The 17,682-nt window shown below is 39.7% G+C and overlaps 1 protein-coding gene across 3 annotated transcripts in view; it reads right to left on the bottom strand.

The window, feature by feature from the left end:
* Positions 1-17,682, bottom strand: part of NBEA (neurobeachin) — a 754,735-nt gene that overhangs the window by 50,659 nt on the left and 686,394 nt on the right. For all 3 annotated transcript variants that reach the window (XM_053563534.1, XM_053563535.1, XM_053563536.1), the window contains one exon: positions 11,574-11,726. In XM_053563534.1, coding sequence (XP_053419509.1) covers positions 11,574-11,726 — 153 coding nt within the window. The remainder of the gene's footprint in view (positions 1-11,573; positions 11,727-17,682) is intronic.

Raw genomic sequence — 17,682 nt, 5'->3', positions numbered from 1 at the left:
CTTCCACTTGCACATCTAAAGGCAGAAGCAATTGCTTTAAGGCCAGATAAACCAATTCCCAATCCCTAACTGCACCCTGGGGATCTGGGAGGAAGGAAACAGAGAGTGATATTTAAACCAGCCAGGATATCTGCTAGATGGATAATACTCACTGAATTCTAATTTCTGTCCTGTCCCTTGGGTATTAGATGGTAGAAAATTCTTTCTCTAGGAGGTTTGGGATAAAGCTTCTCTGAGACTTACAAAAAAGGGAAAAAAGGCTGTTGAAATGAACTGAGAATATTCCTCCTGGTTTTTTAAATTTAAGAATACTGAATTCTCATCTCTTTTCTAGACTATAGCTAAATATTTTCCATCCTTCCCTTTTATTACTTGAAAAACCTACTTTTGGAATTAAAAAATTATCTAAATGGAGTTGCATATATTCAAGTAGATAATCAGAAAACCACATTAACACTTCTGTAGTGTCGATGCCGGTTTCTCTTCAAGATTAAGCTGAAGTTGTAGCTATTATAACCTCAATTATTAACTGTTTTAAGTAGAAATAACATAATTGTCTTCAGTATTTATTTTGAAGTTGTTAAATTATTTCAGTTCTTAATTGTGTACTGAACGTATACTACTGAAGATTATTTCCCACAGATGTGATGGCTCTCCATGTGGGCTCCTCCAGTAGACTTCAACCTCTTTCTGTAACCCCGTTGGTCTTGCATCCCGCAGGTGCCACACACTTCTCAAACCATCATGTCCACGTTGATAACCTCTATTTCAAACCTGCCCTGGCTCCTCCTAGCAGAACGCATTCAGTGTAAACCCTACCTGACTCAGGCCTTTCAAACCTTGATGCCACCTCTTCCCCCTATCTTAGGACTTCCCAATATATATCCTTGCCTCCCCAACTGCAGACATTTCACAGCCCTTGGCACATGGCAGCCGATATGACTTCACGGTCTTTGTTGTTCCTTTCTCCCTAACCTGAAAGCACCTCACCCTCCTGTCTGTCTGTGAAGTCAGACCCATCCTTCTCACTCTAGTCCAGTATTTGTTTCCTGAGTTCTCCAGCTGTCACATTATCTTTTGTTCTCTTGAATGTCTGGAACACTTTCCATTAGTATCCTCCTGTTACTTAATGTAGAAAGATAATGCATACAAATTTATTTGTGAAATCAATTTATATATAAATCATGAAGTGCTACACTGTGTACAAAGGAATGGAATTATTACCAATTAGCTCTTCTTTTTCCCATTCCCTTACAGCAGTGGTTCCCAACCTGCCTAGTGCCATGGCCCTTTAATACAGTTCCTGTGGGTTGCGACCCACAGGTTGAGAACCGCTGCCTTAGAGTATAAGCCTATTGAAGACAGGCACTTCATTTAATTGTTATTTTGAATTTCCCATGGCTCTTAATCTATCATTGAATAATACATGTGTAATAAATATCTATAGCTTGATTAGTTAAAACATTGGAAAAGATGTGCTGGTCACAAGAAAGAGGAATAACAGAAATGTCAGGAAGTGAGGGTAGAGTTGGGGAAAAGCCCTTCATTCATTCAGTCATTCAACAAAGATCACCTGACTATGCGCTATGTGCCAGACGCTGTTCCCCATCATGGGATTATAGCACTGAACAAAAGCAACCGAAATCCCCACCACACAGATGACATTGCAGTGGGATAAGACCAACAAAACCAAGATAATTAGTAAGACACAGAGAATGTCAGCAGGTGACAAGGAACAGAGAAGAGCAGGGCCGGGCGTGGAGGAGCATGTGGGTGGGGAGAGGACTGCTAAGTTACAGGAAGAGGCCAGGAAGGCTGATCTGAGTTTGTGACACTTAAGAACCTTGAATAGGAAAAAAGCTCTAAGGACATGTAGGAGAAAGTAGAGCATGTCCAACAGCGAGAACATTCATTCATTCAACATGGAGCACCTCAGATGTGTCTGGCAATGTTCTAGTCCCTAAGATACAGTGAGAAAGAAGACAAAACCTCTCATCTCCAGGAGCACATCCCACGGAAATGCAAATAAACAAGGTGAATATAGTTTAATCTCTCTCCTGCCCCAAATTACTGACCATCGACCATACATAAGACACTAGATGTGGAGGATACTTAGATCAACTAGCACTCCACGTCCTGAAAACAGATGACAGTCTAGTGAGAGATAAAGAGGTTGGCTCTGGTTCTTCCTGCTGCTTAGAATGCCGAAAGCACCGTGTTGACAACAGGTACTAAACACCCACACCCTCATCCTAGCAGAACCCACTAAAATGTGCTGGATCCACTCAGCTCCGCTGCAGTAGCCATTACCACTCTGCACACTCAGCCCCCATCCTTTACTAGGCTCCGTAAGGCCAGAGAAACCAGGGGAAGACAGTCCCGGTAGCACATGGCAGAGGGAGCCTGTGGGCTCTAACTCTGAAATGCGCCCACAAATCCATCATTTCTTAATGCCTTCACTGCTATCCCCTAATCCCGGCCACCATCAACTCACAACACCTCCCAACAGATCTCGCTGATTCTGCCCTTGTGGAATCATTCATTCCTACTACTGCAGACGGACTGATCTCTCAAGACATGGGTAAGGTCCTTTCATTCTTCTGCTCAAAACACTGCCATGATTTTCCATTTTTCTCAGGGTAAAAGGGCAAATCCCTTACGATGACTTTCAGGGTGCTGTGTCATGGTTTCCTGCTGCTCAGTCCTCCTTCCCTACCACGTGCACCTAGCTCCTTCCATCCCAGCACGTGGCCTCCTTGCCAGGCCATCCCTGTACAGCCTCTGTCGAGTCCCAGGGCCCCGTCCCTCAGCTCTAGCTCTAGCTCCATCACCCCTTCTCAGGGAGGTGATCCTGACTGCCCTCTCCCATACTCTGGTGCCCTTCCTTTGCACTGCTTCTTTCTACCACTGACCACCTTCTAACACACTACATAGTTCACTTGTTCATTGTTGATTGTCTGTCTCCCTTTGATTGAAATTAAGCCCAAGAGGACAGGGATCCTTGTCTGCTCACTGGTGTACTGCAGCCACCTGGGACCCTCAACAGTCCCCACTGAGCAGTCTCCGTGTTGGCTAGGCCTGCACGTTTACTCAGCTCTGCTCCCAACAGAGTGTAGTTCCTCTAGGGCACGTGGGGAGCAGAGCATAGAGCAGGATGCAGCCCACGACGGGCCCTTGATGACTGCGGACAAATGAAGGGATTGCTCTACTTTACTCTAGCTTTATCGAGAGTGGGGTCATGTCCATTCTTTGTATTTTTCACAATGCCTTGTTCATAGCCATCTCTCACTAAAGACTGAACGGAATGAACAAATCCCCAATTTTAGAAATAAGGAGGGCGCTGAAGTTCTAAGACATAAAGGTGCCTTATTTGTCCAAAGTGTCATGGCTCAGACATAAGGCATCTATCTCAACATTTTGAGTTGCTGCACAGAGTTTCCAAAAGTCTTATGTTACTTGTTTAAAATCATTTCTAAGACTCGGCATGGTGGCTCAGGCCCATAATCCTAGCACTCTGGGAGGTTGCGGCAGGGGGACTGCCTGAGCTCAGGAGTTTAAGACCAGTCTAAGAAAGAGTGAGACTCCGGTCTCTAATAACTAGCTGGATGTGGTAGTGAGCACCTGTAGTCCCAGCTACTTGGGAGGCTGAGGCGAGAGGAGTGCTCAAGCCCAAGTGTCTGAGTTGTGGTGAGCTATGACCATACCCTACCTATAGCTACAGAGTGAGACTCAGAGTTAAAAAAAGAAAATATATATATATTTCTAAAGCGAGATTTTTTTTTTTTAGTAAAACATATCCCAAATGCGAATTGCTACCTATCACAAAAGAGACTTTTTCTTTAAAATATGAATATTTTGTAAAGGGTGTAATGCAATAGAAGCAGAGGCAGCGCCCTCTGCAGGTGTTCTGCTCGCGGCCCAGCAGCATTGGAGCCCACTGGCCTGAGAGCAGGGCGAGATCATCAATGCCTGTCCATGAAAGGCCTTTTTCTAAAACAAATTAAAAAACGGGTAGATTATGATTGATGAAGCCAGCATTAGGATAATGTTATCAGAGATACTTTCTATTTCTGTCCTTTGGCAGAGGTCACGTTATAATCATGTTAGAACTGAACAAGATGGTTTATTAATGTTTCATGAGTAAGTCAGTTGCAATCAGCCTGGCTGCATGTGGATAAAGTAAACCAATTCTTGATGTATAAACTCAGTGCATTTAGAAGCTACTGAAACCTCTACCAAAAGTGTCTATATCACTTTTCCAGATTTTCTAATAAGATCAAATTTTAAATTTTAAGCTCTTCAGTGAAACACACTTCTTGGCACTATATTTATAAAACATAAATAATTCTAACCAATGATTTCTGTTATTGTTCATAACTTTAACAACAACAACAGAAAACTGTTTCAATTTTTAAAAATAAGAATAAGAAATTAGGTTGTAGATATGTAAGCCTGCTACAAATACATCAAATACCTGTTCAGTTGCTGGCGTGCAATAATAAAACTGAACATTTAATGATCAATATTATCATCCCTTTTTATTATGTTTTGTCTTTTTTGCCTGCTTTTCTTAATGACAACTTGACAGAAGGAGGGAATGCTCAGGGATACAGGATACTAATCCATACAAAGAAAGGAAAAGCTTTTTACCACTGTGAACGTCATTTCTTTGGGATGTAAGACATTTTCATTTTATAGTTTAGGCTCATTACAAAGAACTCCTTCAAATAATGAAGATAATCCCAGTCCAAATTATAAACATATAGAGTACATTTCTCAACCTATTTCATAAAAACTAAATCTTTTATGAATTACCAAGCTGGTACAAAGTTAGAAACTTTAAATGTTACAGAACAATATAAACAATGAATGTTGTCTTAGGGGAATTCACAGAATAATAATCACATCTATATAGTAGTGCCTAAACTTTGTATATTAGAGAAATACCCACCCAATAAATATTCTTTCAGCAAAAAATGGAAATATGTAGATACACTGTCAAGCATTCTAGTTTAAACCAAGATCTCTGATGTGACTTCTGCATGAGGTAAGTCTGATCATTTGCCAATAGTAGGGTGGAAAACTGATCAGAGCTGGAGCAAAGGAAACTACGCAAAGGGTGCTATGAAGGACAAGTTTAAGTTGAAGAAAGCGGCACAGCAGACACTCACAGGCAGCTGCCCAGACGCGCAGCCACACTGTATGAAGTGTCTTTGCAGAACTCTCATGCTGTACACTGTTTCCAGGGGCAGTGGTTTGGGCTTGTCCTTTAGCTCTAATGTGGAAGCAACCAAGAATGGCTGCTGAAGACACAGCGCTGTGCTGACGTGCACTGAGCTTCCCTTTCTATTCTGTAGAGCCCTTTGAGGAAAGCCCAGGAGACGAGCAGGGCAAGAACAAGCCCTCGTCAGGCCCCACACCTCCTTCATGCAGCCATCTACGCTGGTACGCCTTCCAGGTGCCGCAGACAGCAGACTGGGGCACTTTCATTTTCCCAATATGCAGTATTTTGTATAAAGACTTGTGCTCCATGAAATAAAAGTTCACTTAACAAGCTTGTCAGATTAATTAATTCCCATAACAGGAACCTGATTTACAATAGAGAGAAACTGCAGGGTTTTTCTTCTTTCATTTCTTCATGAATACCAGTTGGAACTTCTAATAAAAATGTACCGTTCATGTCTGAAAATGCTCTATGATATTTCCAGAGATGTACAAGTATGTATCTCTCATACATCAGTCAGTTGCAAAACAACTCTTTTGAGTATATTAGGGCAAATCTTTAAGGGACAATCACTTCACCAAAGTGAAGTGCAATCCTTCCAGTTGCTGCGCATGGCTCGGTGATTGTGTATTTACAGGAATCCCACACAGGGAGGCTTGTTTTAGAGAAGCACATTGTCTGGCCTTAGTTACAAGGCGCTCGGCAGCACTTTGAGATGTTAAAGACAAGACAGAAAGCTCAGAGTTTTATAAACAGAAGACACTTCTTCAAGTTGTAATATTAGCATCTGGAGTAAATTATTTGCTATATTTAATTTATGTGCAAGAGAATATGCCATTATAAATAAGTTTATTATTCTAAATTTGCATTCATATAATTATTCTCTCCAAAAGTAAGAAGAACAAAATCTATTTTAGAGTTAAACTGTCTTTATAGTGTTACACCATTTTTTAGGCTATTCCTTTTAGTGAATTGTCTGCTAATTCTCTAAAAACAAATGATATGACTCTCATTTGGTGAGGAGTTGGGTATTTTAATTGTATTTTAAAGAACTTGTGTGGTGACAATACGTATCATAAGATAGGCCAGAGTGCCATGATGAGCAATGAATCCTAAGTCTGGGTCACTCCCACTACTGAATGTTCACCCAAAGAAACTGCATCAGTGTGCTAAAGAGACACCCGCACCCCCATGTTCATTGCAGTATTATTTCCAACAGCCAAGTTATGGCAATAACCTCAGTGTTCATCAAGGGATGAATGACTTAAAAAAAAGTGGCATATTGGGTGGCACCTGTGGCTCAGTCCGTAGGGCGCCGGCCCCATATACCGAGGGTGGCGGGTTCAAACCCGGCCCCGGCCAAACTGCAACAAAAAAATAGCCGGGCGTTGTGGTGGGTGCCTGTAGTCCCAGCTACTCGGGAGGCTGAGGCAAGAGAATTGCTTAAGCTGAGGAGTTGGAGGTTGCTGTGAGCTGTGTGAGGCCACGGCACTCTACCGAGGGCCATAAAGTGAGACTCTGTCTCTACAAAAAAAAAAAAAGTGGCATATGTATGCAACGGAATACTACTCAGTCTTAGGGAAACCAAAACTCTCTCATTGTGACATAGATGAACGTAGAGGACATTATGTGCAGTACAATAAGCCAGGGACAGAGAGACAAATGCCATATGATCTCACTTAGATGGGGAATCTAAACAAGTTTAACCTACAGAGTTAGAGAGTGGAATGGTGGTTACCAGAGGCCGGGGCAGGGCTGGGGGAGATGGGTAGACAGCGAGAGGGGAGACATTTGGTTACTGGGTACAAAGTTACAGGAAGACAGGGAATGTTCTGGTGTTCTATGGCACAGCAAAGTGACTACAGTTAACCATAGTTAATAATAATGTGTAATGAGTGGATAAAGAAATTGTGGTATATGTATATATACCACAGAATACAATGAAATATGTATTTTGCAGCAACTTGGATGGCACTGGAAACCATTATCCTAAGTGAAGTGTCTCAGCAATGGAAAAAGAAACAGAGTCCCACGTGTTTCTCCATTAGAAGTGGGAGCTAGAAGAGGGCATCTAAGGTATTAGAGTGGTGTAACGGATATTGAAAATCAAGAGGCGGGGACGGGAGGGAGGAAGTGAGGGATAAAAATCTACCCGTCAGGTACAGTGGACACTATCTTCACACCGAGTACACTGAAATCCCTACCTTCGGTATTATACAATTCATCCATGGGGCAAAAAGCACTTGTACTATGATAATACCACCAATAATATATATTTTAAAATAGCTAAGAGAGGATATTAAATGTTCTCACCACAAAGAAAAAATACATATCTGAGGTGATGGATATACATTTTAGTAATTAGTATATATGTATTAAAACATTACATTATGCATACATATACAAAATTATTATTTGTTAATTAAAAATAGGTCTGGACACAATGGCTCATGCCTGCAATCCCAGCATTTTGAGGCCAAGGTGGGAGGATCACTTGAGGCCAAGAGTTAGAGACCAGCCTGGGTAACACAGTGAGTTCCCCTCTCTACGAAACATAAAAAAATTAGTCAGGTGTTGAGGTGAGCATCTACAGTCTTAAATACTCAAGAGACTGAGGCAGGAGGATTTCTTCAGACCACGAGTTAAAGGTTATAGTAAGCCAGGATCATGCCATATACTCTAGTATTAGTGACAGAGCCACACTTTATCTCAAAAAAATTTTTTTTCTAATTGTTGATTTTTGAATGCTCTTTGTATATTTTAGAACCTAGTCCTTTATTAGATGTGTTTGAAAATATTTTTTCCTACTATATGGCTTATCTTTAAATTTTCTTAACAAGAGTTTTCAAAGAAGCTTAGTTTTAATAAAATCCAGTTTATAAATGTTTCCTTTTATGGGTGGTACTTTTATTGTTATAACTAAGACATCTTTGTCTCACCTAAGATCATAAAGATTTCCTTGTGTATGTTTTCTTCTAGCAGTTTTATAGTTTTAGTGTTAACATTTACAACTATTACCCATATTGAGTTAATTTTTTTAAAAATGGTGTGAGGTAAGGACTGAGCTCCCATCCCCCTTTTTGCTTAAATACAACTTTTCCAGCTCATTTGTTGAATGCCAATTTCTCTTTAAAGCCCGGTTTTGCCATATCTCTTAGTCAAGTAAACCAATTAACAGACCAGAATAGCCAAGAAGACAGAGTGAGCTGTGGGCACAGAGGAGTAAAGAAGGTGGGGACCAATTTCTATCTCTGTGAATAAATTATTTTTCAGTAAAGGAACCTGGGGGCATCAGACCGATCACTTAGTCCACTGCTTTCTACTTTTGCACTTGGAAGCATCAGTACAGATGCATGTGAAGGAATCACCAAGGACCTTTATTTATTTATTTTTTTACCTATCTTTGCTATGACTTTGACTCATTATCAGAGCGGGCAGATTCTTGCCACCAACCACCACTGACTAGTTGTTTCCTATTTCCAAACAGCACTCAGCACAGGTTGTCTCTATTTGGAGAAGTAACAAATTTGTTACAACTGAGTATTAGTTAAAATACTGCATTACTTTTTGTTCTCTCTGAGGGAGTTGTTGCAAAAATTAAAGGGAGACATTCATATACACCAAGAAACTGAACTTGGAGAGAGGGCTGCTTCTGAAATTGGTAAAGCCAAATATCCTTATGCCTTTCACAATGCAATTTAGTTAATTTAACCTTCTACGAGGTACTTAAGACAAGGTGGAATAGTACACGAGAGGCCATTTCCCTAATTTTTTGAAACATAAATCATAGTAAAACCTTGTCACCCTAAAATTTTTCTCCTCAAATTTTGAGTCTTTTAGAAAGAACGCAAATCCCTTTCCTAGAGGACCTATACACATCCGGGAAGGGATGCCACTGAAGCAGCACGCTCCGAGCTGGAAATGTGGGCTCCCGGGGACACAGAGATGAGAGCAGCCTCCTGCACTTCCAGCCTGCAATGCTGCACAGTCAGAAGTGGAAAACTGTCATGCACATTTCCTCGCCCAAAATCAGTTTAATTTTCTCTAAACATCAACACATTAACAAAATTTGAAATGTCCAGTAAATAATAAAGATAACTACTTCATTTCTCTTTAATGTATAATTTAAGGTTGGTGAACTTTCAGTCTTTACCTCTGGGGGATCTGCATGAACCGCATCTCTAACGCTAAAAAAAGGAAACAAGCCCTCATCGGACAATCATAACCCTAAAAGGAGAGCTTCAATAGTCTCAAGGAATTTCACAGAGACGACACTGGAAAGGGTATAACTTAGGAGTTAAAACCTTTCCTGTACGTGAACCTGGGACGTGCCATTTATTATCATCACTGCTTTCCTTGGGTAAATGATGGAACATTTCTGGCCCTCGTTTATCTGTACAGTGGGGATAAATTATAATACTCAACAAATACATCAAGCTCTTGCCTAATGCTTGACACATAAGAAGCACTTATCAGCATCCACATGATAACTTCTGGGCAACAGCAAGAGCAGCTCAAACTCTGATACAACAGTTTCTGGATACTTTGCTTGCCCGAGTGAAGGACTCATTCAGTGGGATGTTTGAACTGACTAGCACATGCTGACTGCAATGAGATTACTCCTGCTCCACGACTCGCTCTTTGCCTCAGATGTCCTTACTGACCGACTACTAAGTGCCGGGCACAGCTCTGCTCTCCGGAGACACACGGAATGATGTGACTGAGAGATTCTGATGTGTAGTGGGTATCCTCACGCTGATTATTACAGCCAACAGTCAAGTACATAAGTATACTATAATGATGGACTACCAATTCTAAAACAAAGCACAGATTTTTAGAAGTATGTATGACTATGTATGTACCCTTCATATTAAAAATATAAATTGGAAAAATAATACTGTTCCAGGAGATGATATGAAAAAACTCCACATATCTGAAGATAAAGTACCAATTTAACAGACTGAGAGGAGACTGCGTATAAAATGTGTGCGACACATGATATTCTCTCACAGCAAGGAGAACAGGTTGAAGATTATCCAGCTGGTGCTTTTAAATATAGGTCTATCATATCAGCAACAACTTTCTAAAAGAAAGTACATTAAAAGTAAATATTTATTAGAGACAGAAAACAGAAGAGAGCATGCGACTGACAGAGAAGTCCAAAAAAAAGTTACACAAAATCAGGGGCTAGGGGAGAAGAACCATGTATTGTGTGGTTCTATTTATATGAAGTGTGCAGAATAGGCAAATCTATATATAGAGAAAGCAGATGAGTGGTTGCCTGGGGCTAGCTGGGAGGCGCAGGAATGGGGAAGATAGAGGCAGATGCTGAAAGGTATGGGATTTCTTTGTGAGGTGATAAAAATGCTCGAAAATTGATTGTGCTGGTGGTTGCACAACTCTGTGAGAAGAATAAAACCTATTGATTTTTCTACTATAAATGAGAGAATGGTATGATATGTAAATTATTATCTCAATAAAGCTCTTACAAAAAAGGGTAAGGAAATGTGAACTGTATGGTAATATAGAGACTTTATTTGAATTCTGATTCAAATAAATAAGCTAGAAAAAAACAAAAGATATTGATAAGACAGTTGGAAAAACTTGGAGGTAAGTAAAATTGGGGTTAAGAATATATTTTTAGTTACTGGTTTTACTGATTTAATTCCTCAATTTAACAAGACTAGTGCACTAGACAGGTAGGTTTATAAAGTGGTTCATTTTCATGTAACTATGTTGATATTAAAATCTCCTTAAATATGGACAAAAATATATTAAAATCTGCAAATTTCCCACATGCACACATTCTATTTACACATTTCTTATTTGAACACCCAGACATCTGTCACAAAGATTCAAAAGCAATGACGTTTTATACCAAGAATGTTTATCACATGGGTGTTCTCTTGAAGTCAAGAATAGTACATTATAAGGTATGTTTCACAGCTGAAATTACCTAAGTATAAATATATTATAAATGTAATTTTTCTGGTTTTAAATATTTTATGATCAAACAAAGTGTACATATTTAGCCAGTGGATAAAACTAAGGAATGGGCATTTATTTGAAGCACTTAGAGCATCTCGCCAACAGATGCTGCTTGGATTGCCGTCTCCCAAGAGGGCAGATGTAAGTGGGTTACCACCCCTTTATTAGTCTTCATGAAAGGACGGTCTAGTCTACAACAAGGAACGCTATCACAAGACTACAGTAAAATGCTTTCTTTTTTTTTTCTTAAATTTTTAACATTGTCATTATTTAAGTGACTATTTAATGGTTAGAAACAAAACAAACTACAGAATATCTTATCTTCTTGATGACCGCTCAAGCAAAGCAAAACCACTCTTACCATCCTGTTGATCCGAACAAAGTCTTCAGGTTTTTTTGCCCAAGGGGGAAGATCAACATCATTCACCACGACTTCATCTTCTCTGACCCCAAGATTATATCCATTACTGTTGACAAACATCTCTGGTAGGTAGTAGAACTCTGGAATTAGTTCCTGCCAGGAATAAACATGTAGCGTATTAAGTGACTTTATAAAAATTATTCTTAGTAAAGTATCTCAAGAATGGAAGAAAAAGTATCCAATGTACTCAGCCCTACTATGAAACTAATTTATGGCTTTCACATGAAAGCTATAACCCAGTTATAACCTAAGAATATGGGGAAGGGGGAGAGGGAGGGGAGGGAGGGGGGAGGATGGGCAGAGGGAGGGTGATTGGTGGGATTACACCTGCGGTGCATCTTACAAGGGTATATGTGAAACTTAGTAAATGTAGAATATAATTGTCTTAGCACAATAACTAAGAAAATGCCAGGAAGGCTATGTTAATCAGTGTGATGAAAATGTGTCAAACTGTTTATAAAACCAGTGTATGGTGCCCCATGATTGCATTAATGTACACAGCTATGATTTAATATTAATAAAAAAAATTAGTTAATAAAATTGCTAACTTATAACTTATTAGTTATAAATAAAATTAAATAATTTCTTTACTTAAAACCAATATTTTATTACTTAATTTTATTTTATTTGAGTTTCAAAAGAGAAGACATTTTCCTTGAATAATTTATTTGAAAATTTGTTTATGATATATATCTTACAATGTTATCCAATTTCAATCTTATCCTGCCATGAACTAATTAAGAGAAATGGATATACAAATTAATCATAGTTCACAATAAAAGTAGAAAACAAATATATGAAGCTATATCAGTAAGTCTATATTGCTTAGAAACATTTTCTGAATATTATTATTACTTAATTTTTTTATTGTTGGGGATTGATTGAGGGTACAAGAAACCAGTTTATGCTGATTGCATTTGTTAGGCAAAGTCCCTCTTGCAATTGTGTATTTTCTGAATATTATTAATGAACTATACAAGTTTAAAAAGTCACTGCCAGGATTTGTTAAGAATCACATATCTTCTACTTTTCTTTTTGACTACACTGGCAATTGTAATACATGATTTTTATAAAAATTCATACTATACAAAATAAATTATTTGTATACCTACCACTGAAGACAATCAAGGGATGACTTGCAATATGATGCCCAGTGGTAAATATTTAATGCATGCCCCAGAATATTAGGTTCTTTTTTAAGAGACGGAGTCTTTGTCGCCCTCAGTAGAGTGCCTGGGCGCCACAACTCACAGCAACCTCCAGCTCTTGAGGCCCAGGCAATTCTCCTGCCTCAGCCTCCTAAGTAGCTGGAACTACAGGCGCCTACCACAACATCCGGGCTATTTTTTTGTTGCAGTTTGGCCAGGGCCGGGTTCGAACCTGCCACCCTCAGTATATAAGGCCGGCGCCCTACTCACTGAGCCACAGGTGCTGCCCCAGAACAGTAGGTTCTTAATAAATTGGATGCAAAGATGATTTGTGTCACCTGTGTGTAAGTGGCTGGATTCAAAACAAACTTGTGCTTGATGCACAATGTCTAATAGGGTTTATGTTACTTTAGAATAAATCTGCTATAAAAACTAATTTTAAGAGCCTAAACATTTTTATTTGTTGCTGTTTTAAAAGTAACTGAAAAAAGGAAATAAAGAAACTGCTACTGTATACCATCTTTTTTCAAATATGAAGATGAGATTGAGGTTACAAAGTTACTTGTGTAATCTGATCCACACTCACAGTTGCAGCACCTGAAATTCACATCTCACTGTTGTCCTCTCTAGGAACACACAGAGAAAATATTAAACCCATCAGATACTGAGGTCTTCAAATAAACTGGATCCTTAACGTTTTAAGAAAAGCATACACGGGCGGCGCCTGTGGCTCAGTAGGTAAGGCGCCGGCCCCATATACCGAGGGTGGCGGGTTCAAACCCGGCCCCGGCCAAACTGCAACCAAAAAATAGCCGGGCGTTGTGGCGGGCGCCTGTAGTCCCAGCTGCTCGGGAGGCTGAGGCAAGAGAATCGCTTAAGCCCAGGAGTTGGAGGTTGCTGTGAGCTGTGTGAGGCCATGGCACTCTACTGAGGGCCATAAAGTGAGACTCTGTCTCTACAAAAAAAAAAAAAAAAAAAGCATACACAAAATCTTTCTCCTCAGGGGTTTTCCCACTAAAACCAACATCTGTGTTACAGCATAATTGGGTGTTTATCTGAGTATGCATTGTGTGTATCTGATCATTATCCATTCTTATGATTATTTTGAACCATAAGAAAAATGGAATAATGTTCATTTTCTCCAGCACTACAAAACATCAACAGATTCATATCAATGAATTTTCTGGATAAATGAAGCTTAGCTGTTTTAGGAATCAGAGTTTTTTTTTTCTATTTAAACCATGTACATAGGATTCTTTCCAAAGTCCATTACATACTTCTCTTAACATTTACTTATTCACATAGCAAAGGTTTTGAGTACCAGACAACACTGTAATGGATACTCAGAAAACAAAAACTGTACAAGACATGGCCTCATCATAAAGTAATTCATAGTCTGGTCTACGTGGCAGGCATTTAACCAGATGATTATAACACAAGGTAACAGCTGTGGAAGAAGGGAGCAAAGAGGAGAGAGTGGGGAACTTGGGCAAGTCAGAAGCAACGTCACTGGAGATGGGACATGGATCACGACTAAGAGGAAGCCCAGAAGAAGGGTACGGATGCCCAGGGAGCACTATTCAGAAGTGGTGAGTAGGGAGTGTGGGCAGGGGGAGGGGCTGTCAGGAGTCATCCGGATGGGAGATGAGCTGGTGGGACCAGGAAATGAAGGCGGCTTTATAAAGGCCAGAGTGTTTGGATTTAGTCATATTGGTTTGGAAATGTTAAAGAAGAGTTTCAGCACGATCAAATTTGTTTTATAAGACGATACTGTGTGACCAAGGGAAGGAGAGATTAGAGAGGGCAGAGCTGAGGACTATGTGTGTGTGGGGAAAGGAGCCGGCAGTGAGGACGGGAGGGAAGAGAGAAGGGCAGCGTGCAGAGTAAGGGGACACACTGTGGGACTTTGTCAAGGGAAAGTGGCCTGCAACATGTCCAGGGCCAGCAGAAAGAAGGGCCCAGCACGTGTAGAAAGAGAGGGAATGAGACAGCTTGCCCCGAGAGGCACAATGTATACTAACCATAAACAAGGCATAGGACATCAGGACCACAATGAGCTGTGTGGGAAAGGAGAATTCCAGTGAAATTAATGAACTGAATGAATGTAAATTTTCAATGACCTGAATGTGAAAGGGGAAATGGGAAAGGGGCTGAGTGAAAAACCATACGGTAAACAAACATGCTTATTTGCCAATAATGATATGGCTTAACTGAAGCATGAGATAGGTATTTGTATCCAATCAGAAATGCATAATTATTATGTTAAGTTTTCAGCATGGTAATATAAAACATACAGTTTTCTTTCTATCCTTAGTCTCAACATTTGAGAAGACATGAAAAATTAGTAAAAGATGAAGAGAAGGCAAATACCAATGTACAATGTTACCCACTCTCCCTGTGACGCTGAACAGCAATACACGTAACACGCCAAAGGGTCCAGAAGGGGGAAAGGAACATGAGTAATGCAGTTGCCTGGGTCGGAGGGTAATTTATATCTAACAAACTCACATACATCAAAGGTTTCCCTTACTGCCTTTCATCAGCTATTTGTGTCCTATCTCTAAAATTAGACGACATGAGCTTCTCTGAGAACAGAAAAGGACATATATCCACATGGATAAAGCAAAGAGTCTTATTAAAACAGCCCAAAGAGTCTTCTACCATCTTGGCATTCTATAATGTTTTCCACATGTTTTTTCCTAATCTTTCCTGTGGTATAGGGTCATATAAAATAACATAGTTATTGTTAATTTACTTCTGTAACATAATTTCACTGAATGTCATTAAATTAGATTCACAAAGGCACGAGAAACACAGAATTTCATATTAATAAAAGTTTGGGACAATGTAAATTCTTGAGACTTATTTTGTGAGGTTTGTACCTTGTTAAATCTCTCAGAGCTCTTGATGGCATACTTTGCATGCAGCCAATGCTCATTAAATATTAAACTACTAAAGATACTAGATGAAGCTACTTTAATATCACTAGAAATCTTCTGGGAATATGAAGATGGTTGGAAGAATGCCTCAAGATAGGAAAAGAGTCAATGAAAAACTTTATTAAATAAAAGAAAAAGATGAACTTGGAAATGAAATCTGTACCTTTTGAGGGAAACTTTTACCTAAAGAATGTTACCTTGTTACGGTTATATTTAAAGGATTCAAACGTATAAAACAGTTCAATTTAAATATGGAAAAAGTTGGTTTTAAAGTTGCCAGTGGAACTGTTCCCAAACTGAAGAAATGGAGGAAAGACTATGTCCTTCATTTTAATTTAGGGCCCCTGGAAGGAAGAACAGTAAAAGTGGGACTCTTCCAAGGAGAGCAAAGCCAGGCCTAGAGAGACCCACCCTGATGGCTCTTCAGAGGGCAAGAACATTCCAGGGGCTCTGTCTGGGACCAGTCATAGAAACAAGTAGTGTCAAGGTGCCTTCTGGTCAACCTCCTAATCAAAAGGAGTTTCTGTGGCCCCTTCTTATCTGGCCAACAAGAATGTGGTCATAAACTAGCGCCTTAACTACCATGTTGGTGTAAGCTGTCAGAGGCTTGGTGTTTGGAGGGAGGAAGAAAGTCCTCAGATTTTTCATAGTGAGAACAATCACTGAACACATTTTAAAAGCAGATAGGAAAAAATTCCTGAATTTTCAAGACCCCTAGAAGCTTCAAAATACCAGAGCTATCAGTCATCAGAGATGCCCAAACCTGAAGCCTGGCCCAGTTGGGCACACTCTGGGGTTTTTTTGAAGGGGAAGGAAGAGAGTAAAATCACACAAATCCTCTAGAGAAGTAGCTGAAGTGGCAGACTGGATGCATATTTTTGTGTCTCAATTTTATTGTTTTAAAATCTTGTTTCAAAGAGCAATTTGTATTTCAAGTTAGTATGTAAATGAAATATTCCCATTTAATATGTACTATTATTTAAAATAGTTGCTTGCTTTAAAAATATAAACCAAAGAGTAAGAGTGCCCGCCTCTGAGATCCAGCCAGTTGTGTGCGTGATGGCAATGACAATGCCTGCGTTAGAACTCCGAGTGGCAATCAACTCAGTGTTACCGCTGCCCGCTCAGCCTGAAAGCCGTGGGTTACACTTATTATCCTCCCGGTTCTGAGTGTTTTTAATGTACTTTCTCATTCTTCACAAAAAGTATGTGAGGCTGGCATTCTCACTGTCCCCACATTATAGACATGAACTCTGAGGTACACAGAGGGTAAGTTACTTGTTAACCGCTATACTGCAAATAGGTGGAAAAGCCAGGATTCAAATCCAGACACTTTAAGTCCAGGGTTCCGACCCTACATTCTCTACCTGCCTTGTAAAGGGGCAACTGAGTCATTCTATGACTTTATTTTACTTTTCTGCACAGCAACGATCATTTTCTATTTGTATTTATTTATGTGTACATGTCCTACTGTAAGGGAAACGCCCTCACAGCAGGGACCTCGCCTACCTTGCTCACTTAACCACTCACTTTCTAAGAAATGGGCCTGACGTATAATATGTACGCCATAAATATTTGTAGAATTAAAAATTAATCAAGTATTGCTTATTTATTATATCCTCACTGTAGGTATGAGATATTGATAAAAAATGTTGAGGGCCCTGGTTTTCAAACTTTGTTTATGAAACCAGAGGAACCCCGGGGCTACCAGTTGATCAGAAGTAAAACAAAGCAGTGAGGTAGCGTTGGGACTGTCCTTCCTCTGACAGGTATGTGCATTGAAATCCAGCAGATCTGAGTTTAAATCAGACTTCTTGCTAGCTTGGGCAAGGTTTCGTAAGCTTCTGAAAAAAAATATAATTTCTAGATAGGTGATGATGACAGCGATGAACTCTAGGGTAGATGTGAAGATTACAAGGAGTGATGCTGGTAAAACAATGCATCTCGTAGCTTTGTATAAAA

The sequence above is a fragment of the Nycticebus coucang genome, chromosome 15 (assembly GCF_027406575.1).
Source record: "Nycticebus coucang isolate mNycCou1 chromosome 15, mNycCou1.pri, whole genome shotgun sequence".
Taxonomy (NCBI): Eukaryota; Metazoa; Chordata; class Mammalia; order Primates; family Lorisidae; genus Nycticebus; species Nycticebus coucang.
This window is presented reverse-complemented; position numbering and strand designations above follow the sequence as displayed.